Source organism: Alexandromys fortis, unplaced genomic scaffold (assembly GCF_014885135.2).
Source record: "Alexandromys fortis isolate MF-2015 unplaced genomic scaffold, M_Fortis_MF-2015_v1.1 scaffold_3, whole genome shotgun sequence".
Lineage (NCBI taxonomy): Eukaryota > Metazoa > Chordata > Mammalia > Rodentia > Cricetidae > Alexandromys > Alexandromys fortis.
In genome coordinates, this window is record NW_026067909.1 from 17,215,596 (window position 1) to 17,240,091 (window position 24,496).

The 24,496-nt window shown below is 55.6% G+C and overlaps 2 protein-coding genes across 9 annotated transcripts in view; one reads left to right on the plus strand and one right to left on the minus strand.

Annotated features, from left to right (window-relative positions):
• The first annotated feature begins 9,626 nt into the window (after positions 1–9,626).
• Positions 9,627–17,180, plus strand: Rcor2 (REST corepressor 2). The gene is made up of 13 exons (XM_050136697.1): positions 9,627–9,703; positions 11,111–11,349; positions 12,029–12,085; positions 12,358–12,438; positions 12,655–12,707; positions 12,796–12,957; positions 13,067–13,191; positions 13,283–13,352; positions 13,433–13,648; positions 15,062–15,139; positions 15,777–15,834; positions 15,963–16,192; positions 16,288–17,180. The coding sequence occupies exons 2-13, from the start codon at positions 11,223–11,225 to the stop codon at positions 16,600–16,602; spliced, it is 1,572 nt and encodes a 523-aa protein (XP_049992654.1). The 5' UTR covers positions 9,627–9,703; positions 11,111–11,222; the 3' UTR covers positions 16,603–17,180.
• Positions 17,181–17,335: 155 nt separating this feature from the next.
• Mark2 (microtubule affinity regulating kinase 2) overlaps positions 17,336–24,496 on the minus strand; it is a 68,407-nt gene continuing 61,246 nt past the window's right edge. For 5 of the 8 annotated variants that reach the window (XM_050136694.1, XM_050136692.1, XM_050136689.1 and 2 more), the window contains 5 exons: positions 23,743–23,904; positions 22,953–23,210; positions 21,994–22,020; positions 20,022–20,066; positions 17,336–19,375 (listed from right to left, as the gene is read on the minus strand). In XM_050136694.1, coding sequence (XP_049992651.1) covers positions 19,015–19,375; positions 20,022–20,066; positions 21,994–22,020; positions 22,953–23,210; positions 23,743–23,904 — 853 coding nt within the window. In that variant the 3' untranslated portion in view covers positions 17,336–19,014. The remainder of the gene's footprint in view (positions 19,376–20,021; positions 20,067–21,993; positions 22,021–22,952; positions 23,211–23,742; positions 23,905–24,496) is intronic. The other 3 variants (XM_050136695.1, XM_050136688.1, XM_050136696.1) reach the window with 3 other exon arrangements.

Sequence of the window (24,496 nt, forward strand, 5' to 3'; positions counted from 1 at the left end):
GGAGGTGGGGAAGAGACAGAAATCTTTAATAAATTAAAAAAAAAAAGAAAGCAGGCTGAGCAAGCCATGAAGGGCAAAGCAATGACCAATGTTCTGTGGCCTCTGTTTCGGTTCCTGCTTTGCTTCCCTGCCCTGACTCTCCTCTGTGATGAATGACCTGAGGGTGGTGAAATGAAAAGAGCCCCTTTTACTCCCCAACTTGCTTCTGGCCATGTTTTTTTTTAATATTTATTTAATTATTATGTACACAATATTCTGTATATAATATTCTGTCTGCGTGTATGTCTGCAGACCAGAAGAGGGCACCAGACCTCATTACAGATGGTTGTGAGCCACCATGTGGTTGCTGGGACTTGAACTCAGGACCTTTGGAAGAGCAGGCAATGCTCTTAACTTCTAAGCCGTCTCTCCAGCCCCCCTGGCCATGTTTTTATCACCACACAAACCTAACTAGGCCTGTAGTGTGCCCGTATAATCCCAGCCCTCATGGGGTCAAGGCCAGAGGACTGGGAATGCAAGAGTAACCTCCTTTGTCTCAAAAAACAGCAATTCCCTCTACCCTTGTCCTGCAAGACAGACAGGGTTTCTCTGTGTAACCTGGAACTCACACTCCAGGCTGGCCTCCAACTAAGAGACCCGCCTGCCTCTGCCTCCTGATTCCTGGAATAAAAAACATTGCCCAACAGTCCCTGCTGGAGCAATACTGTTTGTTTGTTTGTTTGTTTTTTCAAGACAGCATTTCTCTAACTGCTCAGGCTGTCCTGGAATTTACCTCGTAGACCAGGCTAGCCTTGAATTCACAGAGATCCACCTGCCTCCGCCTCCTTCCTGAGTGCTGGAATTAAAGGCAAGCAACATCTTAACCAGTTTGATTTTTAATTTTCCTGCCTCCAAATCCTGGGATTACAGTAACGTGCCACCATGCCTAGTTTAATGCGGTGCCAGAGATCAAGCTTGGGACTTTATGAATATCAGACACTCTCTCAACAGAGCTAAGATAACTAGCCCAACACCAGAATTTTGGAGGAAGTGTGGTTACTGGGGGTCACCTGACACAGTACCTTCCCTGTAATACTGCCTGTCTGTATGACGGGGTGGGGGGTGGGGGGGGAGGTTGGAGACTGTCCTCTTCAGTGTCAGGCTTAGGCTTGGGACCCACAGCCATGCCCAGAGGTGAATAAAGATTTCCCCGAGGGACCCAGTAGTGAACCTGCAGGGACATGTAACCCAGCATAGAGAGGCAAGCTGAGTTCTATAGGTGCGGTCCAATCATTCACTTAACAAATGCTGCTCGTCCACTACCTCCCCAGGCCCACCTCCTCGCTGGCACAGTCTTTGCCAGCGGATATTGACTGGCACGGGGCCCGGAGACTGCTGATGGGGACTCTGCTCTGCAGCTTGCTTCAGCAAGAAAGGCTGCCAGGAGGGATTAGTAATGTCTGCCACCGGCATGAAATGGGATGGCAGGGAGGCAGATGGAGGGAAAGAGGCCAGACACAGCCAATGAGGCACAGAAAGACAGCGACTTTAAAGGGGACATCCAGGGTCTGCATAAGATGAACCGTGTCTTCTCCAGGATTCCTGCGTTAAAGTCCTAAATCTCAGCACCTCAGAAGGTGACCACATCAGAGATAGGCTGTTTTGTGTTGTTGTGCGTTTTTATGTGTTTATTTGTTTGTTTGTTTTTGAGACAGGGTTTTTCTATGTATCCCTGGCTATCTTAGAACTCACTATGTTGACCAAGATGGCCTCAAACTCAAAGATATCTGCCTTTCTCTTCCTCCCAAATGCTGGGAGTAAAGGCTTGTGTGTGTTTCAAAAGCATGCCCTGCTTTAATTGTTTTTATTACATTTTTAGTGTGTGTGTTGCAAAACGTGGTTACAGGACAATCCTGGGGAGTTGGTTCTCTCCTTTTAATGAAGTAGGTCCTGGGGATGGAATTCAGGTTGACAGGCATTGCCCACTGAACCATCTCACCAGCCCCGTTAACCTGTTAATGTTTCTGTTTCTTTTCTTTTTCTTTTTGGTTCTTCGAGACAGGGTTTCTCTGTAGCTTTGGGGCCTGTCCTGGAACTAGCTCTTGTAGACCAGGCTGGCCTCGAACTCACAGAGATCCCCCTGCCTCTGCCTCCGGAGTGCTGGGATTAAAGGCGTGCGCCACCACTGCCCGGCTAATATTTGCGTTTCTAAACAGAGTCTCAAGCAGGTGATGGTGATGTACACTTTTAATCCCAGTATTTAGGAGGCAGAGGCAGGTGAATCTCTGAGTTCAAGGACAGCCTGGTCTACAGAGGGAGTTCCAGGACAGCCAGGGCTACATAGAGAAACCCCATCTTGAAAGCATAAATAAATAAGCAAATAAACAAACAAAAAGAGCTCAAAGCCAGTCTCTGCTATATAGTGAGTTCAAGCTGTCCTGGGCTATTTGAGACCCTTTTTAAAAAAACAAACAAAAAACAACAGAAGAGAAGAAAGAATGAAGGTAGATAGAGACAGACAGACAGAATAATGACCTGGAACTTTGGCTGTGCTTTGGCATCAGTTCCCAACCCCTCTCCTCATCAAGCCAATGATCTGTAGGTGACCTGAGACCTGGGCTTCTCACCTGTGACAGAGTTTCTGGGAGAGTGGCAGAGAAAGAACTCAGGTAGGGCCCGCTGCACACGGTGGTTGGTATTTATAAGAGAATTATAATTCTCTTGCTTATTCATCCACTAATCTATTCAATAATAGTTATTGAGCGCCCGCTGTGTACTTCTGCTAATTAGGGCCTGGGAATGGAGTGTGAAAAGCTAACTAATAGGCTCTTCTTATTTCTATGATTATTGCAAGTCTCTGCCTTCAAAGCAGCTGCTGGTATGTTGGTGGGTAAGAACAAGCTTGTCCCTGAGGTGGCCAGGGACCTAGCAGTGTAGTTTGAGGACTGAGAAGGGTCCAGGCAGTGAGAAGCTGAGGAGGGATTTCCTGGGGAGGCAAAGCCCTCAGCAGGCTCTGTTGAACCTACTTTGTATCTCTGTCACCATTGTCTGATCTTGGAAGCTAAGCAGGGTTGGGCTTGGTTAGTACTGGGATGCGGATGCGAGTGTCTACCTTGTAGCACTTGCTGTGGAAACCAGTGAGGAGCTGAAGGGGCTCAGGTGGGGAAGATAGCTGCCTCTCTGGCTGAGCTCATGGTGAACCAGTCAGCTGTGAGTGTTGAAACAGAAAGGGTGCAGATACACCTGAGTTACATTTGGAGGATTTGTTAGTCAGCTAGCCTGTAGGAAGCACTGGGACTCATGCTGAGAGTGACAAGGTTGCTTGGACAGTTACATTGTTTCTGAGGTGGCAGAGAATGGAGATTTCCAAATGTGTTGGCCAATGAGAAAGAGGTTCAGAGGTTTAGTGGTTTCTTGGGTTGGCCACTAAGAAACCAATGTTATTCTATCTCATCAGGGTGCCCTTGAATATGCTGCCTTTATTCTCCCCTCCCTCTTTCCTTTTTTGTGCACACAGACGTGTTCATGTGTGCACGTATATGTGTGCGTTTATAAAGGCTAAAGGTCAGCAGTGTGTCTCATCCTCAATTGCGCTCCAATTAATTAATTAATTAATTATTATTTTTTTGGTTTTTCGAGACAGGGTTTCTCTGTAGCTTTGGAGCCTGTCCTGGAACTCCCTTTGTAGACCAAGCTGGCCTCGAACTCACATAGATCCTCCTGCCTCCGCCTCCCAAGTGCTGGGATTAAAGGCGTGCACCACCACTGCCCGGCTTTTTTTTTGATTTTTCCAGACAGGGTTTCTCTGTAGCTTTTGGTTCCCGTCCTGGAACTAGCTCTTGTAGACCAGGCTGGCCTCGAACTCACAGAGATCCACCTGTCCCTGCCACCCAAGTGCTGGGATTAAAGGCGTGCGCCACCACCTCCCGGCCCAATTTTTTAAATTTTTATTTATTTTATGCATGTGGTGTTTTGCCTATGTCTGTCCACCACGTGCTGGTAGTGCCCTTGGAGGCCAGAAGAGGGCATAGAATACCCTAGAACTGGAGCTGTGAGCTGCCATGTAGGTGTGGAAATCGAACCCAGGTTCTCTGGAAGAGCAGACTGTGCTTTTAACTCCAGCCCTTCTAACTAGTTTTTTTTTTTTTTTTTTTTTTTTTTTTTTTTTTTTTTTTTTTTTTTTTTTTTTTTTTTTTTTTTTTTTTTTGAGACAGAGTTTCTCTGTTGCTTTGGAGCCTGTCCTGGGACCAGCTCTTGTAGACCTGACTTGCCTTGAACTCACAGAGATCCGCCTGCCTCTGCCCCCTGAGTGCTGGGATTAAAGGTGTATGCCACCCAGGACAACCAGCCCAGGGGTGATACCGTCCACAGTGATTGAGCTCTCAATCATTAATCAAGAAAATGCCCCCCACATATTGACATGCCTACAGGTCAATATAAAGGAGGTATTTCCTCTGTTGAGGTTCCCTCTTCCTAGATGACAACAGCTTGTGCTAAATTGACAAACAACCAAACAGAAATCCACAGGACACTCTTTTTTGGTGTGTGTGTGTGCTTATGTGTGTATGTGTGTGTGTTTGTGCCACACTGAGATTGTGGGGACGTGAGGACAACTTGCCAGACTCAGCGTTCTTTGTTTTGTTTAGTTGTTTTTTTCTTTTGTTTTTGTTTTTGGGTCCCCGGAAGCCTGAACTCAGGTCTCCAGACTTGGTTGCACACTCCTTTACCCATTGAGCCAGCTTGCTCTTTTGTTTTTGGGACAGGATAATGAGAAGCAGGCTACATTTTAGGAAGATCATTCAGCTGTGAAATAGTAGCCAGGTTAAGAGAGTATAGAAAGACGGCTTAGTGGTTTGGAGGCCAGGCCACTCTTACAGAGCATCTGAGTTCCCTTCCCAGTACCCATACGTGGGTTCACAACCGACTGTAACTCCAGCCCTAGGGGAACTGAGGCCATCTTCTGGCCTCCTGAGGGCACTGCATACATATGGTGCACAGACAAACATGCAGCCAAAATACTCATAAAACAAAAAAGAAATAGAAATGGGATGTGTGGAAGATTAGAAGAGGGAAAAGAGGCAGGGAGGCTGGAAAGTGGGGAAGGGGCATCAACAGCAGTTCTGGAAAGTGAGAACCCGGAGGGGAGAGGGATGGCAGACAGCTCGTGGCAAATACTTCATGGTCAGTTTTGAGGGGACCTGGGCAGAGGGCTGGGTGGGGGATAGTGCTGGGGCTGCTCATAGCCTAGACGGTAGCGTTGGAGCCTGGGGAGTTGAGGGACTCAGAGTCCCAAGGACTAACCAGTAAGGCTTTGGAGACTGGTGTCCAGTGTGCCCAGGGCAGAATGACCACCCTGCCCAATGTCTTTGGCATTTAGAGATAACCACACTGCTGGTGACCTTGGCAATGGCCTCTGTGGGGTGGCACTGCTTGGACTGGGGAGTGAGTGGGAAGCGAGGGCGAGGATAGGCGTGTGTGAACCACGAAGAACCCCTTCCGGAAGCCCTGCCTGGGGGACGGGGACAGCGGTAGCTTTAGCTGGAAAGGGAAGCTATAATACAGGAGGCTGGAGAGAGAGGTGAAGAGGGTTTGGCTGGGGTGAGGCTAGGCAGAGGGGGCCTTGGGAGTGAGAGGCAGAGCAGAATACATCCTTTGGCAGTCGATTGGAGGGGCTACCCCTGGGGCAGATGGATGGATGGGCCAGGCTGGTGTGTGCAGGTGGGTAAGGTACCTGGGGCTCCAGGTAAGGCTCTGGGGATGGTGAACAGACCTGTTTGATTGCACAAGGCAAGGCTAGAAAGCCCCTCCAAGTACCAGGCTGGGCAAGATTTGCACGAAGACAATAGGGAACCATGGGGAGTTATTGAGCAGGAGTGGGCAGTGATGGAAGACACTGTCTCCAGCTCCATGTTCATCACGGAGTGATAGGGTCAGATAGGCAGGGACCTGGGTTGTTGGTTAAGTCTGAAGGGAAGCTGCAGGTTGTCTGATGTCAGAGGAGCTTCTTGGACAGAGGTCTAACCCTGGAGTCCTTCTGTGGATCCAATAGACCAGTGGTGATGGCCTTAAGCTGGGCCACAGGGTATGGGCTGCCTCGTGCAGCAGTAAGCTAAGGCCTGTGGGGGTGCTGGGTTAGCTGGATGCTAACCCACAAGGAAACCAGTATAGAGGGATGTGCTTGCTGCATTCCACCTGAGACGTTATTGGATCCTCTTAATAATTGATGAGGTGAAAATTATTCCCTTTTACGAGTGAAGGAGAAGAGGGTCAGAGAGGGCAAGTCACTCACATACGGCCACATGGCAAGCAAGAAGGAGAACTGGAGTCACCCTGGATTGGAGTTCTTTGGCTTGCTTTTGTCTAGCGTGTTCCACTCTGAGAGTCTCGGCAGCTCTGAGGTGGGGCTTACTGCGGATGGATCTGAGCTTCAGTGACTCCCATGACCCAGGGTAGGTGGGTAGGCACCAAAGGCCACATAACCAGTCCAGGAGCTTTGTTCCTCTTGGTGCCAGGCTCAGCCTCCTTGGGAGGTCACTCATGCATGCCCTGGTCAACGTGGGTCTCCTCTGGTCTGGACTGCCGCCGCCAGAGGGCGCATCTGTTGCCCAGGTGAGGGTGAGGGGCATCCACTCCTCAAAGCTTCTGGAACCCAAGAAGCCTCTTGGAGCTGGAAACTGCCTCATGTGCTCTGGGAGGTCCCTGCCGCTTTCCTGTCAATGAAGACCATTTAAACCCTTTCCTCCTAGCTCTGCAGACGCTAGGCTCGAGGTATCAGATCTCCCTGGCCCAGGGGGCCAGGAAGCCTGGGGTCTACCTCTCAGACTTCATAGCTACGTCTGCTTGGCCCAGAGCCTCCTTTAGCCTCTGAGCAGAGGTGGTGCCAAACACTGGACTGCCACCTCTGTTACCTCTCAGCATTTTTTTTTTTTTTTGCACAGTGGGGGTGGGGTGGGTGTTGCTGCAGAGAGTGGTGATCACTAATAGGGCTCAGAGATGGAGAGGAAGCACCCTGGGTCCCCAGTAAGACAGAAGGTCCCTAGGGGACCCAGAGGGCTCTGAAGGAGGCATTCCTGTCTGAGCAGCATTGAAGGGGCTAGGGAGAACTCCCTGGGCTCCTCCCATAGGACACCTCTCCTACCCACCTCGTCGGAAGGGGAGAAGCCCCCCCCCTTGCTCAACCAGGTTTCTGCCTGGGTCCTGCCGCCCTCCTTCTTCCCTCCACTCTAGGCTGCCTTCCTCCCCAAGTTTAGCCCCTTGGCTGTGGCCACTGAGGGCCTGGCGAGGGTCCCAGGCACCACACCACAGCAGCCAGCCTCCAGGTTCTGCCCCGGACAGTCCCAGTCTGTCTGGCAGGGCTGGCAGATTAGGGATTGGCTGGAGCTGCCCCCGCCTTTGAGAGGAGGGGAGGCCTGGTGGCTCACCCAAGGTCACCCTTCCTTTCCTTTCCCAGCATCCCTGTTCAACCCTGTCCCTCTGCCTCACCTTGAAGAGGGAGGAGGCAAGATGCCCAGCAGGTCTAGCACACAGGAGCTCAGCTAAGGGAAAAGACTGTGGGCTTCTGTTGCCTGTTCTTCCCTCCAGCCAATGCTGAGTGCCTGCTGTATGCTAGGCTCTAAGAACACAGCCATGAACACAATGACCCGAGCTATCGAGCACGTTTGTGTCTGTGAACCAAGTGGTAAATTAATGAGTTCTGGACTGGCTGGGCCAAAGCAGGCTTTCCTTGGGGATCTGAGGGCCCAGGAGTCTTTCAGGGCCTAGGCAAGGGAGGCAAGCCTCAGGCAAAGACCTGTGTGGGGCCAAGCTGGGCCCTAGTTCTCTCTGCAGGGAACAAATGTGCCTGACTGTGGGCTTGGGCTTGCTGTGAGGCAGCCTGTGCCCTGGCTTGCATCCCTGAGAAGAAGGCAGGGCGCTGTCGTGTTCGCCTTCCCTCCCTGAGGGCCAAGAGTGGAAGCTCATCCGTCAAAATGGCGGGAGAGCATTCCCGGGAGACCTGCGCTCTCTCGCCAAGCTTGCAGGTGGCCTCAGGGAGGTGAGGGACCCGGTTCTAGCAGCTTGCGTCTGTGCTTCCTCAGGCTGCACGAGAGGAGGGGCTGGCCCCTGGCTGCCTCTTTCCCTTATCACATCCCATATTCCTGGCCACGTGGCACCTCTGCACCCCACATCTGAGGGAAGAAGATTCCTGACCTTAGGACTTGGGGAACTAGAGAAAGGTGGGTGGGACCTGGGGTACCGTGGGGACTGAGTCCTGTGGCATAGCCACACCCCACAGCCCTAGGGCTGCAGGGAGGGGGTGCTGTCTCTTTAAGAGCCTCCAGGCTGCTAGGAGCAGATGGCCAGACCGGCCAGGGCCCCTTGTCCTTTGTGTGCCTTCGCACAAAAGAGGGGGCCAGCTGGGGAGGGGGCGGCTGCAGCAGGTGGGAGGGGTGGGGCCTTGCCCCTCCCCTGAACCCTTTTAGCTTGGGGCTGAAATTGATCACATGGAACCAGCCACCTCTCTGCGCCTTGTGGCCCCCACAGTTGTCCCTAAACTCTTCTGATGCCCCCACTGTGTTGTGTCTTACCTCCTTGGCCGAAGGCTCACGACATCAGGGCTTCCAGACAGCTCCCTTACCTCAAAATAATAATAAAACCTCCCTGCCCTGCCCCCACCCCAGAGTAGGATTTTCCTTTGGTGTGTGGGGTGGAGTGGGTGGGAGGGGGTCCAGGCTGGCTTCAGGGATGAATGAGAACAGAATTGGGTCCTAGCGTATGGGAGAAGTGGCTATAGGACAGAAGGGAAGCCAGTGGCTTGGGATCCTCGCTAGGCCTTGTGCTAAGGCCCGTGGGGCAGCCCTGGTGGAAGGAGACAAGAACTAAGCTTGAGGTTTGAGGCCTGGGGTAGGACAAAATCTTGGCCTAGGAGCCTAGGTTCTAGAATGGAAGGAGACAAGGGGAGGATGGGGACGCAAGGGAAGTCTTGACTAATGGTCGCCATAAGCAAGGAAGCTGCCATCATAGCAGAGTGTGCTGTGCACAGCGGTCACCAGCTAGGCAAAGGCATAGAAATAGGAACACCTCCCTAAAGGGTAGCTTGGGACAGGTATAGCCCCCTGCCACTGGTTTCTAGGGTTCACCAGAAGTCACTTTGCTTCTTGGAACAGACCCTTTCAGGTCAGATAGCCTCTGGTTCATTCATTTTCTCTTTGTCCCAGATCTCCCCATCCTGGGGCTTGATGCCCAAGCTCATGATTTAAGGGGAGGAAAAAGGTCCTATAACTCTGGCCCGAGGTGTGGCGGGCAACGTGGCCGCTGACTGGGTGGCTCTATGTGCCCCGAAAGTGCTAAAGTCGGGTGGGGTAATGTCTGCCTCTGCCAGCCGAGGGCAAGGAACCCCCAGGAACAGGACGCCCCAGCCAGGTCGTGGCCTGACCGCAGGACCCCGGCCGGTCGGCCACAGCCAGTGGATGGGGGCGGGGATCCCCGGTTGGGGCCAGGGCTGCTTCTAAATTTAGGAATCTGATTACAGAGTGGCCAAGGAAGGGAAGGGAGAGGAGGGTGCGAGTGCAGGCTCGGCTCGATCTGGGCATAGCGGGGTGTGCCTGGATAGAGGCGTGTCCAAGGAGTCCGGGGCTCCCCGTGGGAGGGGCGGCGGGCGGGGGCTTAGGCCTGTGTGCGATGCAGCACGTGCCCCAGGCGGCGGGGACGGGCACGGGCGCAGCTCGCAGGCTTCGAGCTGCTGCCGGTGAGTGCGCTGGCTCTTTGTGTGCCTGGCAGGGTGGCTGGGTCTGGCTTTGAAAGTCTCTGCCCACCCCCTCCCCCAACTCCGTCTGTGCCTCCCAACCGGCTTCCCTGTCTGTCACTCTGCCCGTGCCTGTCCGGGGGGAGGAGGGGATGCTGCTTCCAGCTGGGGTGACAGTGAATCCAGTGGGGAATTCGCCCCCATCAGCCCAGACCTTGCCCTGTAGCTTTCATGCCCATTCCTCTTTGGTACCACTGATTTGGGGTGCAGACTGCAGTAGTTAAGAGACACTAGGGTGACCCCTGGGGACCCACAGATCCCGCAGAAGTCAGTAGCTCTTGGAGAAATTCATCTCGCGCCTGTCCGGCCTCCCATCCGCTTTGGCCCCCAAGGGCGCATGAAGGGGGGGGTCCCCCTACGGAAGGGGGAGCAGGGAGTTCCTTGGCAGGAAGAGAAATGGAAGGAAAAGCTGGGCTCCACCCGGGCGGGCGGACAGGCGGCCTCTGGGCCCCCGGGGCAGACCACAGTAATCGGAGCCCACTAGTGTGTGGAGCCGGTGTGCTTGTGGGTGGGGCTGACCCCGGGGCTCTCCTGGGGGACACTGAGGTCTACCCCACAGGGGCCAAGTCTGAGAGCTCAAAGACGCGAGGGGCGCTCCCTGGGGGGGTACGCGCGCCCCATCCTGGTCCTGACCCCACCCCCTGGAGGTCTAGCCCCGGCCCTAGGCCCCGCCCCCCGGGCCCTCCCTCCCACCCCAGGGCCAGATGTTCAGCTGGCGGAGGCATCGACTGGGGGAGGGGTGCTGAGGCCGCAGCCGGCACTACTTCCCTGCCAGCAGCTTCATTGTGTGCGCGAGGAGCGAGCGGCGGCGGAGAGCGGGCGAGCGAGCGGCGGTAGCGCGAGCGCGGCGGGGCGAGGAGCGCGCCGGGGAGGGTGCGAGGCGGCGCCCGCGGCTGCGCTGCGCCCGCCTCCCGGCAACTCTGCTCCAGCGCCGCACGCCGTGCGCGCCGTCCCGCCGCCGGGGCCCCCGCGGGCTGGAGTGGCTGTCGTGGGGTCCGGACGGGCAGGATCCCACCAGTGGGGACTGGGCATCCTCGGCATAGCCGAGGGGTGCGGAGCCCGCAGCGGCGGCCACTGCGCGGCAGCCCTCGCCGGCCGAACGGCGTGGGCAGGCGCGCGGCGCGGCTCCGGGGCTCCCCGAGGGCAGCGCGCCCCGACTCCTCCCGGGGGAGCCCCAACCCCGAAGGGCGCACGGAGCAAGTGTGCCCCCGGCCGCATCGTCCCCCACGTACCCCCACTTCTTCATAAACTTTTCTGCGGTCCTCGCCCGTGGGGGTCGCAGCGCTAGGGCAGCCCTCCGGGGCCCCGACCTCTCGGACCCTAGCCACGCTGACCTCCCGCTTCTCATAGCCTCAGTGGCGACCTCTCCAGGTCGGGCGGGGCGCGGCACTCGAGGCAAGCGCGGCAAGCTCCGACGCTCTCCAAAGGCTCCCGCGCCCCCCCGGGGCAGCCGGGCGGGGTAATGCCCTCGGTGATGGAGAAGCCCAGTGCGGGCTCCGGGATCCTGTCCCGAAGTCGGGCCAAGACGGCACCCAACGGTGGACAGCCGCACTCGGAGGATGACAGCAGCGAGGAGGAGCACTCGCACGGTGAGCCCGGTGGCCTAGGGTTAAAGGCGCGCTGGTCCGGGGAGGAGACAGGGAAGGTGGGGAGGGGGAGAGTTGCAAACCACAGATGGTTTCTGCCGCTCCTGAATTGCAGCCTTTGCTTTCTCATGCTTGGGGCTACCGGCACCGGGAATCCACAGCCTGGGCCGCTGCCCACCCACCTCCCCTTTGCCCTCCGTTGCTGAGGGAGCTTATAGGGTGCCTCATTTGGATGGATTGGGTCCCTTATTCCTTGCCACCTTGCAGGGGACTGAGGTCTGATTGGGCCAGGGGCTGGAAAGACACCTCCATGCGGAGCTGTGAAGCTCATGTGGTGGGGAGGAGCCCAGGGCTCCCTGCAAGGATGAGGTCCAGGTCTAGGGGCAACCCTCCAAGCCTCCACCCCCCAGCCAGAACAAAGCACTTTGCTCTGGTCTGGCCTTTAAAACTGTCCTCTTAACCCCCTCCCCCCATGACCATGACTAGGCAGGGTCTCTCTCCCAGTCCCCTCTGTCTCTGAGGGTAGCTGCTGGGGGGATGGGGGGACTTCCAGGGAAAAGTGAGTTTCCTGGGTGGTGGGGGCCCTGAGTGGCCTGAAAGAAGAACTTCAAATCAGCCACCTCCCCCGCCATATCCTCCCCCCACTTCCCTGGAGTCTTGACTGCCTCCCCTGGCTCCACAGACAGCATGATCCGTGTTGGAACCAATTACCAAGCAGTAATTCCGGAGTGCAAGCCTGGTGAGTGGCAGGACAGACATGGAGGGAGGGGTGGAGGCTGATGGCTTGGCCTGCAGCCCCACCTGGGAACTCTTGGCTGGCTCCTGCTTGAGGGACAGGCGGTGGGCGGGGTGGGTGGCCCCGTGGCACTGTTACTTTTCCTGCTCTGCCTTCCTGTCTGGGTCTCTGCTCCTCCTTCCCTTCTGGGCCTCACCTCCCAGCTTGACTGTGTTGCTCAGTGGTCTCCTGTCCCTGTGAATGCCACAAGGCTAATTCTCTCTTCTGCTTTTCAGAGAGCCCCGCGCGCTATAGCAACAAGGAGCTGAAGGGGATGTTGGTGTGGTCCCCCAACCACTGTGTATCAGACGCCAAACGTGAGTGGGGTGGGCCCCGGTCAGGCCCAATCTTGGGAGCAGGGCTCCAGCCCTGCCTTAGAAGTGGGCTGTTAGTCCCCCCCTACATGGAAGTCTGGTAGGAGCACAGCCTAGGAGCTTGAGATCAGCCTGGGCAATAGAAAGGGGCTATAGACTGACAAGAGGCCCTTGCTTTGACGGGCTTACCCTCTGTGACCCCACTCCTTCCCCCTGCAGTTGACAAGTACATTGCCATGGCCAAGGAGAAGCATGGCTACAACATTGAGCAGGTGGGCTGGAGGTCCTGAGGGATGGGAGTGGGACAGGGGAGAGCAGCTCCGGGGTGGCAGAGCCTGAGCTGCTCCTGTCCTGGGCCAGGCACTCGGCATGCTTCTGTGGCACAAACACGATGTGGAGAAGTCGCTGGCTGATCTAGCCAACTTCACCCCCTTCCCTGACGAGTGGACGGTCGAGGACAAGGTGCTGTTTGAACAGGCCTTTGGATTTCATGGCAAGTGCTTCCAGCGGATCCAGCAGATGGTAAGTCTATGCCCATGGCCCATTGAGTGCTCCTCAGCCCTCAGTCAGAAATAGCTTCCCTGGGGCCAGAGTCTCAGGTGGACTCCTGTTTCTGGCCTTGCTTCCCCAGCTACCTGACAAGCTGATTCCCAGCCTGGTGAAGTATTACTACTCTTGGAAGAAGACCCGAAGTCGAACTAGTGTGATGGACAGGCAGGCCAGGCGGCTGGGTGGCCGCAAGGACAAAGAGGACAGGTGGGGGTGGGGGCTGCTGGAAGGGGGCAGGGGGCTGACAATATTTTGGGTTGGGCCTCGCCTCATTTCCTCCCTGGCCCTGTGTCAGCAGTGATGAGCTTGAAGAGGGACGAGGGACTGTGAGTGAGGGAGAGCCAGATCCTGGAGACCCCAAGCGCGAGGTAAGGCTCCCTAGCTGCTCTGCCCTGCCTACCCCTCAACTTGGCCTCGGAAGTACACAGTGTTCTTTGTTTCCCTTCAGCCTCTGCCATCTCGACCTCTGAATGCACGGCCTGGTCCTGGGAAGAAGGAGGTTCAGGTGTCTCAGTACCGCCACCACCCACTTCGAACTCGGAGACGTCCACCCAAGGGCATGTACCTGAGTCCTGAAGGCCTCACGGCGGTGTCAGGAAGCCCAGACCTCGCTAACCTCACACTCCGAGGTCTCGACTCACAGCTCATCTCTCTTAAGCGCCAGGTGGGGGCCCAAGGAAAGGGGGCCATGCATAGGGGATCATCAGCTCCCTAGACCTGTGTTGGGGCAGCTGAGGTGTAAGGGAGATGGTGCCAGTGCTAAGCTTGACTCTCTGCCACCGTCAGGGACTCAGGATAGCTTGACATTCCTTTCTGGTGTGTGCGTGCGTGCGCACGTGCGTGCACAGGTGTTCACAGGTGTATGGTAGGTGCATGGGCATGTGTGCCTTGATGTTCATGTAGTTGTTTCTTTCTACTTTTACGTGAGTTCGGGGAGCAAGCTTAGGTTGTTGGGCTTTGTGGCAAGCACTTTTGCCTGCCTGTCTGGGCAGCTTCCTGGTCTTTTTTGGGAGGAGTGGAGAACAGGGTCTCATGTATTCTAGGCTAATTTCAAACTAGCTCTGTAATAGAGGATAACCTTGAGTTTCTGACTCTCCAGCCTCCACTCCCCCACCCCCAGTGCTGGGATTACAGGCATGTATCATCATGTCCTGTTTATGAAGTGTTGGGGATCATGCACACTGGGCAAGCAGTACCAGCTGAGCTACTTACTCTCTAGCTCTTTTAGACTTTAGACGTAGGCAGGTGGCTGTCCTTGGCTACAGAGTGAAGTTGAGGCTATCTGGGGTATGTGAGGCCTTACCTCGTTTATTTTATTTATTTATTTATTTTGGATTTTTCGAGACAGGGTTTCTCCGTAGTTTTTGGTTCCTGTCCCGGAACTAGCTCTTGTAGACCAGGCTGGCCTTGAACTCACAGAGCCTCTGCCTCCCGCCTGGCTTATTTTATTTTGTGTGTGGGCAGGGGCTCACACATGCCATAGTGGAGGGCAGACAACTTGTGGAGTGGGCTCTCTCTACTAGGTAGGACCTGGGAATCAAACTCAGGTCAGGATTGGTGGCAAGCACCTTTTAGGAAGTGCAAGCTGCACGTATGTATGTGTAGACGATACGAGTGTGGGCACGGTGCCATGTGCTCACATGGTTCTCTGCTACCTTTGGAGTTCTGGGAATCAGACTCAGGTCATCAGGAAGTGGCGAGCACTCCACCTGTCTGTTTTGCCCCTCGGCTTCCTAGCAAGCCCCAAGACTTGTTCTCAAATAAGAAAGCTGGGTGCTGTGGCAAGCACCAGTAGTCCCAGCACTTGGGAGGGAGAGGCAGGAGAATTAAGAGTTCAAGGCCAGTCTCAACTCTATAGCAAGTTTGAGGTCAGACTGGGCTGTGGTTCCCTCAAAACAAAACAAAAAACCTCCAACATGAGCAAATCTTCAGTGTCCTAAGATTTTGAAGAAGGAGTGGGTCGGGATGGTAGTGGCTGCTCAGTGCTCTGTGGAGGGGAGGGCTGGGGCAGGGGCGGGGGTGGTGTTGGCCTCCTGGGATGCACAGTGCCATGGTCTTTTCTCCTTGGCCTCTGTAGGTTCAGAGCATGAAGCAGACCAATAGCAGCCTCCGCCAAGCACTGGAGGGTGGCATCGACCCTCTCCGCCCCCCTGAGGTAAGGCTGTTATGTTTATTTGGGTGCAAAAGGGGCTTTTCTCTAGAGGAGAACAGAAATGAGGAGGAAGCATGTCTTTTTACGAAACCCTTTTCATATTGACTTGGGTGGGTGGAGTCTGACGGGCGGACACCACAGTGCACATGAGGGGGTCGGAGGATAATCTATCTGCAGGAGTCATTTCCTTTCCTGTTGTGGATCCTGGGGATCACACTCAGGTTGTCAGCCATGGAGGCAGAAGCCTATACCCCGAGGCTTCTAACCAGCCCCCACATATGTATTTTAATTCATTACTTATTTTTGGCTTTTTGAGACAGGGTTTCTCTGTGTAGACCAGGCTGGCTTTGAACTCAGAGATCTGACTGTTTCTGCCTCCCAAATCCTGGCATTTTGAAAATTATTTCTTTTCATGTGTGTGTTTGTCTACTGTCTTTGTAAATGTGTCCCTGCTGACCGTGGAAGCCAGAAGAGGGCGCCAGATACCCTAGAGCTGGAGTTCCAGATAGTGCTGGGAACTGACCATAGGTTCCTCTGCTGGAGCACCAGTGCTCTTAACCACTGACCATTTATCTCTCTATTCTCTCCCTCCCTTTTATATATTTTTAGTATAATGATTATTTATATTCTTGCTTTTCAGGCGAATACCAAGTTCAATTCCCGCTGGACCACAGATGAACAACTTCTGGCTGTACAAGGTGGGTCATGCCATGGCAAGAATTGAGACCCTTAGAGACCTCTCTTACCTTTACAGGAGCTGAAGTAGAGGGGAAATAAATAGTTCTGAGGGGCATTTACAGTTTGCTGCCCTTTTTGACCCTTGCAGCTATCCGTAGATATGGCAAAGACTTTGGGGCTATTGCAGAGGTGATTGGGAACAAGACACTGACCCAAGTGAAGACCTTCTTTGTGAGCTACCGTCGCCGCTTCAACCTGGAGGAGGTGCTGCAGGAATGGGAGGCTGAACAGGATGGGGCCCCTGCAGCTCCAGTCCCTATGGAAGAGGCCAGGCGAGGGGCTCCTGTGCCGGCCCCAGCCCTAGAAGAAGATGATGAGGTGAGAGGCAGGGGGTTGTCTTTAGAGGACAGGTGAGTCTAGGGCTGCTGAGCATGTCCAGGAGCAGCCTCCTCACCCTTTTCTCTCCCCCTCAGGTCCAGATTACATCTGTCTCAACATCAGTACCCCGATCAGTACCCCCTGCACCGCCCCCACCTCCACCACCCACCTCACTTTCCCAGCCACCTCCACTGCTGAGGCCACCTCTGCCCACAGCTCCCACATTGCTCCGCCAGCCACCTCCCTTGCAACAGGGCCGCTTCCTGCAGCCCCGGCTGGCCCCCAACCAGCCCCCACCACCTCTCATCCGCCCTGCCCTAGCTGCCTCTCGCCACAGTGCTCGCCCTGGTCCTCAGCCTCCACCTACCCTGATTGGAGCCCCCTTGGAGCCCCCTGCACCCTCAGTTTGAGCCCTGGATCCTTCACTGCCCAGAGGCTCCTGAACCCTTGGCTGGATATCTCTAGCATCACTTAAAGACAGAAGGGACTAGGGCTTTTGCCAGGTCTTTCAAAGACCCAGAGCTGCCAGTTGGCACAGCTTGGACCTGTGGGTTCTGCATGTGTTCTTGGCAGCTGAGCTTGTCAACCCCCAGCCAGGGGCTAGAGCTCAGGGCCTGCAGGAACTCTGCTTCCTGGCTGTGACTGGAATGGCTGCCTCCTTGCCTGCCTGCCTGCCTGCCTGCCGAGGGCTTGGCCTCTGGGCTACCCTTTGTGTGGGGGTAGTGACTTTAGCATGGGGGATGGGCGAGAGGACAGTTGGGGTGTTAGCTGGCCTCATTCACCTTTCCCTTCTTTTAGCAATAAGTCAGGTGCACTGGGGAGGGGATTGGGGGTGGTGACAGCAGAGACCTGGTAGGAAGAATACTGAGCAAGCTGTAGGGGGCCCACTTTGTCCACCCCCAAGAAGCTTGGAGAAAGGAGGGTTGGGGACTTACACAGACATGGGTTTATTTTTCAACATTTTTAAAAAATAAATGCAACCTCTTAATGTATGAGTCTTTATGTCTTTGTGTGGGTGGAAGGGGGCTGGCCACCTAGCACTGGCCTCCCCAGGACCTAGACAGTAAGCAATAATGCAAGGCCACATCTTGCCCAGGGGAGCAGTGAGTCCTCGCCCAACAGGGAGAAGAAACAGGAGGCAGCTCAGATTCCAAACATTCTCTTTATTACGTGTTTGATCCAGAGGAGAAACTAAGTGCAGGGTTAAGGGAAGAGGGGGCTAGGCAGGGAGGGGCCACCTTGCCTGGGTGCCCCGGCCCCCACCCCAGTCGCTGGGAGCCAAGCCATGCCCTCCTGGCCCCCTTGGAGCACCCGGGCTGTTCCATAGGGCAAGAGGGGGGAGGAGGAGCCCTTGGTCTGAGCCATAGCCAGTGGAGCACGGGGCTGGAGGGTTGAGGTTGGCAAGGTCCCTTCCTGGAACCCAAGGACTCAACATGTGGCTGAGTCTGGCCTGGTCGGGGAGCCAGGGTGATGAACCGGTGAGGGTGGGGGTGACACGACACAGGCTAGGGGCGGAGTCATTGTAAATCAAAAAAATAATAAAATAAAAAATAAAACCCATCACAAAAAAAATGTACAACTCAGGTGAGGGCAGAGGCAGCCTCTGTAAGACTCCCCCAATTTCTCAAGAACTGAAACAGCAGAGAAATAAATTAAGGGATGCAGTGGCCACCACCAGCCAAGCGCCTAGAGCCACCCAGTCACACACTGGCCTTGGAGGTTAGCAAGCGCGAGTCACTTCACCCCACCCTATGAAGGACAGAGGCTCCTGGACCTGCCGCCCAATCCAGCCTTCCGCCAGGCAGCCATGGAGGCCCTGGGCAGTCTCCTGAGAGGAGGGGCGGCAGTGCCAGGAAGAAAAGGCAAGGCTGAAGGAAGAGAACGGTGCCCAGATTAATGCCAAGGAAGGGGAAGCAGTGGGGTGGTGGTGGTGAGGGGCTGTGCTTTCAGACAAACACGCCCGGAACGGAGAAGGCTGTGTCCCCGTTCCCAAGCAGCCCCCTGGGGGCTGAGAGCCCACAACCCAACCCCCACCCCTCTCCCAGTACTGGGGTCAGCCCCGCCTTCCGCCGGAAAGGTGGGAGAAGATGGCACAGACTTCTGAGGAGGGGAACAAATATCCCCACAGCAGCTCATGGAAGGAAATGCCCAGCTCTGGGGAAGGTGAGCAGAGGACATGGTATGGAGGGGACCAGGGTCCCACCGCCCGCCCTCGCCAAGGCTGTGCAGTACCCCCACCCGGCCCCAGTGTAAAGGCCTGTAGCCCAAGGGCCCGGGGGCGGGGAAGGCCACCTCTGGTGGGTCGCTTGGAGGGGAAAGTGGGGAGAGGGGAGAAGCCCAAAGTGGGCCTGGCGGAGGGCCTGCCAGGGAACTCCACCACTCTTGCCTGAGAGTGTTCCAGCCCTGAGCCACCCTCCCAGGAACCCCACAGATCCAGTCTTGACTGTCCCAATGGGGCAGGGAGGAAAGGTGGCCGCTGGGAGTTTTTTTTTTTCCTTTTTTTCTTTTTGGTAATAAAAATTTTCTTGGTTTAGGCGAAATACTCTGTGCAACCGCAGTACCGAGGGGGAGCCCTGCCCCCCCCCTTCCCCTTCCTTTGCCTCCTGTAGGGAAGAGGGGAAGGAGGGACTTCTGGGCAGGGGCGAATGTGAGGGAGGAAGAGCCATTTCCCATCCCCCACAAACATGGAAGAAAAAACTGAGAAGAGCCTGGAAGGGGACAAGTGCCAGCAGGGAGACACACCAACTCATCCTGCAGTTTCTCTCTGGGGATTGCAGCCAAGTCCAGTGGTGGGTCTCTGCTGCCCCCCTCCTGACAGCCTGTTAAAGCTTCAGCTCATTGGCTATTTTGGAGGCAATGTTTTTGAAGGCCATGGAGGTGCCCGATATCCGCTTAAACCGAACACCGTTGAGAGACAGCCGGGGCAGTTTGCACACCTCCATCTCCCACTGCACAAAGTTCTCGTGGCCTGGGGTGCCATGCATGCACAGCAGCATGTATCGCTCGTGCAGCTCGCTTTGGCAGCTGTTGGCGTCCAGCACCTTGCGGATTTCCCGCATCATCTCATTGGGCTCCATAGAGCTCGTGGTCTTCATGCTCCACGTGAAGCGCAGGGAACGAGGCTTGGCCTCCCGAAACTCTTCCTTTTCCTTGTCATTGCCTCCACCGCCTACCACGTGAGGTCTGTGGACAGGGTAGAGGGAGGTGTAAGATGGGGGCTGAGACATCCCACCCATGAGAGAGCCACCCTGGCAGACAGACCCTGAGGCCAGAGAGGAAAGCAGGAAGGAGCGCAGCAACAGCTGGAAGAGGGAGCAGCCAGTCCCTTGTCCTGGAGAGGCACATAAGACATGGGAGGCCCCTGGCTCTTGTCTCTCAGGATGGAGGGTGAGAAGAGGCCAGCTGGGGTAGGGTGACAGGTCCATGCTGTTACTGGTTCTTTTCTTTAGGGAATCAGGCAGGAAACAAGGGCACTGAGCAGCACCAAGCCGACTGTCCTCCATGAGGATGATGAGGCTGAGCAGCAAGGCCAGGAAGGGTAGGAACCTGGAGTGTCCCTGCCCTGCTAGGGTTCTGGTTCCAGAATGCACGAGGACCTGAGCAAGGCCCAGAGCCACTGCGGGTAGGCATGGGAAAGGGAAATTCTCCTAGGAAAGGGAGCCCCAAGAGGGAGGCAGGGCAGAATCGCCAGAGAGAGAGAGAGAGAGAGAGAGAGAGAGAGAGAGAGAGAGAGAGAGAGCGAGCCAGTGGCAGGAGGAAGAGGAGCAGGATGCTGTGGCAAGCCCGGTGGCCTGGGCGGGGCCAATAGTGCTGGCTCCGGCCCTCTCACCTGAGCGGCTCCACTCGGTCTTTGCTTTCAGGTTCATTCAGGTTCCTCAAAAAACAGAGCGAGGGAGAGTTTAGTCTGGGATCTCTCGCTCCTTCCACCCTGCAGACCCAGGTGAGGCTAGGTCTGGGGACAGGCCACCAGTGAGTGGGCAGGACCCAAACCCAAAAGCTACTTGCCAGCCATCTACAGACCAACATGGATGGCTTGGCAGTGCCTCACACTGGCAGCTTGACTGCCCCTTTCTGACAGGGAGCCCCAGCGGGGGGCTATCCCTCCCCACATTCCCAGAGATCTGTGCTGGTGGAAGGAGCCCTAGCTCTGGGGGAGGAGGGTGTGGCTGTACAGGCACATTGTACCCAGAGCACAGCCCAGCACCAGTAGCTCCCCATCCAGCCCACAGCCAGGCTCAAGATCGCTACTGGCATGGGGGCTGGGAATAAATTTCTGTGCCAATAACCAGGGTGTCAGAATGAAGACAGAGGTGAAGGCCATACTGTCTGTCTTGGACGCGGGACTGTGAAAGCCTCTTAGAGGTCACTGTGTCAAAACCTGGAGTTGATAAGCAGACACCTGGGATAGGTGTCTGGGGTCCAGTGGGCAAGACCACTGTGCTGCTCCCCTACTGCTGGCTGCCAGGCTGGTTGCTCACACAAGGCAAGGGCTGGGCAGGGCCCTAGGGAGGTGAGAAAGAGGTCTGGCCCCGCTGAGCGGCTTCTCCAGCTCCTGCCAGGAAGATGATTACCCGGACCTGGGATTCTGGGGGCTGTAGGGAGAGGAGGGACAAGGAGGAGAGAGCAGCAGCAGCAGCAGCACATGTAAAAGGAGCAAGAAGACACAAGACACAGATGCCAACGAGCACACTGTGAGCAGGGCCCGAGTGCCAAGGATGGGGCTGTCCGCTCTCTCCAGGCCCCTATGGGGCAGGTCCTGCCAGCCATGCAGTGAGCTGGGGTGGGCTGGGTGATAGGGATGTCTCAAGATCCCATCTGGCCCATCTCTCTCTCATCTGAGGAGCCAAGGCACCTGACAGGAAAATCCAGAGCTCCCAATCTGGCCCTCAGTCTGCAGCTCAGTACCTGGCGTACCTACGCCTGCAGAGGACATGGCCAAGGCTGAACAAGCCAGGCTCTGTCCCAGGAAGGGAGATGTAGGAGCAAGGTGTGGGCCTCCTGCTGTTCCACCAGGGCCTGGCGGCAGAATGACCCCTGCCTGAGAATATCCAGCTCTTGGCTCTTTGGCAGGCTCAGGCGACATCTGGAGGAAACAGCCCAGAGGAGAGCAGCGTAAGAGCCCAGATGCGGTGCCAGGGTGGGCTGGGTCAGTTCTGCAGTATCCACCAGAAGGGGGCGCTCGACTACATCTATGAGGCAAAAGCTTCTGGGGCCTGGAGGAGTCAGGCTAGCCAAGGGACCCTTAATGTCCCTGTAGTACCTCCAAAGTCCTGTCATGCCATAGTCCAGGGGAGACAGGTCACAGCCCTGAGGTTCAGCAAGTCCAGGACACCCCCAAATAAGACATCATTGCAGATGCACCTCAACCCCGTGAAGGTTTCTTGCAGCACATGCAAACAACAGGGAAGGGCCAGAAAGGGAGCCCAGTGCGACCCAAACCTGGGTTGGGATGAGGACACAATCTTAAAGGGAGAGTCCCTGAGGTCTCTTCTCTTCGAGGACATGTGCCTGCAGACCAAGGGAGGCCCCTCACTTGCAAAGTCATTTGCTCTGAGGGACCCAAAATGTCTTCTCAGGAGAACACGTATTCTAAGCCCTGCCAGTGTGAAGGGCAGGAAGGTTGGCTTAGGGGTGAGACCCCACCAGAGAAGTCTTCATCCCTTTAAGATAGCAGACAGGAGGTCCACAGATACAAGGTCAGCAGAGAGACAGGAAGCATCAGCCAACAGGGGAGTTAGTGACAGAGGCAGGACAAAGACACAGACAAACATACACACATACAGAGCGGGCTCAACGCCTACCTTCTGGCAAACCTGAAAGACAGATTTCTAAAAAAAAAAAAACAAACAAAAAAAGACAAAATAAAAAAAGAAATAAAAAGAAAACCCAATCAAACAAACAAACAAAAAACAAAAAACCAACAAGACGGTATGTGGATAAGCAGGTGGGAGTGGGCTTTTCAGGTTCAAGGGCCTCCTGAGTTTTAGAAGAGCCGCTCAGCGAGACTAGAGTCCTGGACTTCAGGTCTGTTGGCCCCTACAGCCTCATCTGTGTCTGGCGGCTTGGAAGGGTGAAGGGACAAGCAGCAGGTGGGGTAGGTCTGCAGCAGGTGGGGTAGGTCTGCTCTCAAAAAGCCCCTCTGGTTCTGAACAGTTTAGACTTCAGGGTTGAATAGGGACAAAGTATCCCTAGAAGATCCCAAGGCTGAGCCACCTCATGAAGAGATTCCCCACCTGGGTCTAGGCTAGGAAGGTACTGGAACCCTGGTGCTGCAAGAGAGGCCACGGCAGCCTCAGCAGCCATTTGATTTATGGGGTTTGCCTGGGAAGCCCCGGGGCAGAAGAACACTGTTAGAGCTAGACACAATCTACCTGGGGGAGGGCGAACAGGGGAAGGAGGTCAAAGGGGCAAGAATAGACTAGGAAAATCTTGTCAACCCAGCCTAGCTCATGCCTCATGACTTTGCAGCTGCGTCACCAAATATAAGTTTCCATGGGAACCCAGGAGAGAAGAGGGGGCTTTTATTTTAGCATCTGAGTTCACACTCCTCTAGAGAGGAGGCGGCATCGCCCATCTGCTTGGGGCCATCAAATGAGGGGTGCCTGAGAAGAGCTGGGGAAAGGCCTAAGAGGATGAGTCTAGGTGCCGACGATGTTGAGAACAACTCTATTTCTCAGTCCTGCTAAGGCCCCAACCCCAGCTCTGTTGTCCCCACCACCAACCCCCATGCAAGTGGGAAAGCCTGGTCCCAGCCCCTCACCTGCGGACAAACTTGGAGGTGAACTTGCTGAAGATGCTGCCAGAGGCCCCCCGCCGGCCCTGGCTATGGCCAGAGGGAGAGGCTGGGGTCACACCGTAGGGCAGATTCTGCTGGTCCCGCACCTGTCGGAGCTGCCCAGCATGGAAGGTGCTTCGACTGGACACACCCCGGGGGAAATTAGTTCGGTCTGGGGCTCCACCACTGCTGCTGATGTTGTGGGCGGAGGGGGAGGCGACAGGGACACGCTGGGGGGCTGTGCTATGGGAAAAGAGGTAGGGGCAAAGGCATATGTCAGGTATAGGGAGCCACCAGTGCTGAGCACATGCAGGCCCTGGGATGGGGATGGGGAATGCTAGGGCAGAAGCAGCCATCACGGAGGACACAGAAGGAAAGGACTGACCATTGAGGACAGTAGTGAGATGGTCTGGGGAGGAGGGAGGGGAGACAAGGAGGACCCATGTATACAAGCAGTATAGGCTGGAGAGAGTTGGCCCTGGACCTGCAAGGGGACACAACGAGAACCCTCAAGAGCTGACTGTCCGTTCAGAACAGAACAAAAAGCCTTCCCTCTGGAGCTTCTAGACAGCTTCCTGCACTCCTGTTCTGAGGGAGCTGAAGGAGGAGGGCATTACTGTCATTTGTGTCCTCTGTTCCCTAGGTGTAGGGTACAGAGCTATTTCTTGTAGCTAAGATGACAAAAATGCAGCAGGTCCCCCTAGGTGGGAAGATACTGTAGGGCAAGGGTGAGACAGGCCAGGGACAAGTGCATTAGCCACCCCAGCACACTTGCCTGGGCCGAGGCACCTCACAGTTACTCTCCGTGGGGGGCAACCCAGAGGCCTTGTTGGGGTGTACGGAGGCAGACATGGATTTCTGGTGCTGGCGGGGCCGGGCCGCAGAGACTGCGGCAGAAGCAGAAGCCGTGGAGGCCCGGGACCCTGGCATGGTTAGGCTAGGAGACAAAAGCAGCGGAGAGGCCCGGATTAAGGGTGAGATAAGAGCCTGGGTTAGGAAGCAAGGGCAGGGCCAGGGTCAGAGCTGTAGCCTTGGCGGGTGCAGGTCAGGCCCAGGGAGTGGATCCAGGGAGTGAGAGCTAAGGACCAGTCACTGAAGGAGGGCAAGGTGAGTAAACAGCTAGGAGGGCCAGAGCCTGGGAAGAGAAAACCGAAGTGAGGGAAAACTGAGAGGAGGGTCACACTGGCCTTCTAGGAAATGGGAGAACAATGATTTTCCCTCTATACAAAGGACAGGATGCAGTTGAGGAGAAACTTTCATTAAACTCAAAAGACGTGGAACCAGAAATGTAACGCGCTAAGCAAGGTGGCAGGCAAGGTGGGGAACTGTGCTTCTAAGACCACAGTAAAGCTCTCACTGGGGAGTCCCTCAGTCGGGGTCCCAAACACAAAGTCATGGGTACCTAGACAGATGGACAATTCTAGGCTTGGCGTGGTCAAGAAGCAGGATGACTGACGAGAGCTCATGTGATAACCTATGCTTGGCAAATGTCAAAGAGCAGAGGAGGACAGGAGGAAGGACGGCATGGA

Excerpts from the sequence above, each read along its gene's own strand:
- Rcor2 (XM_050136697.1), top strand. The coding sequence starts at position 11,223 with ATGCCCTCGGTGATGGAGAAGCCCAGTGCGGGCTCCGGGATCCTGTCC. Across the intron at positions 12,708-12,795 it reads ATGGCTACAACATTGAGCAG|GCACTCGGCATGCTTCTGTG; the intron begins GTGGGCTGGAGG and ends GTCCTGGGCCAG. Across the intron at positions 15,140-15,776 it reads ACCCTCTCCGCCCCCCTGAG|GCGAATACCAAGTTCAATTC; the intron begins GTAAGGCTGTTA and ends CTTGCTTTTCAG.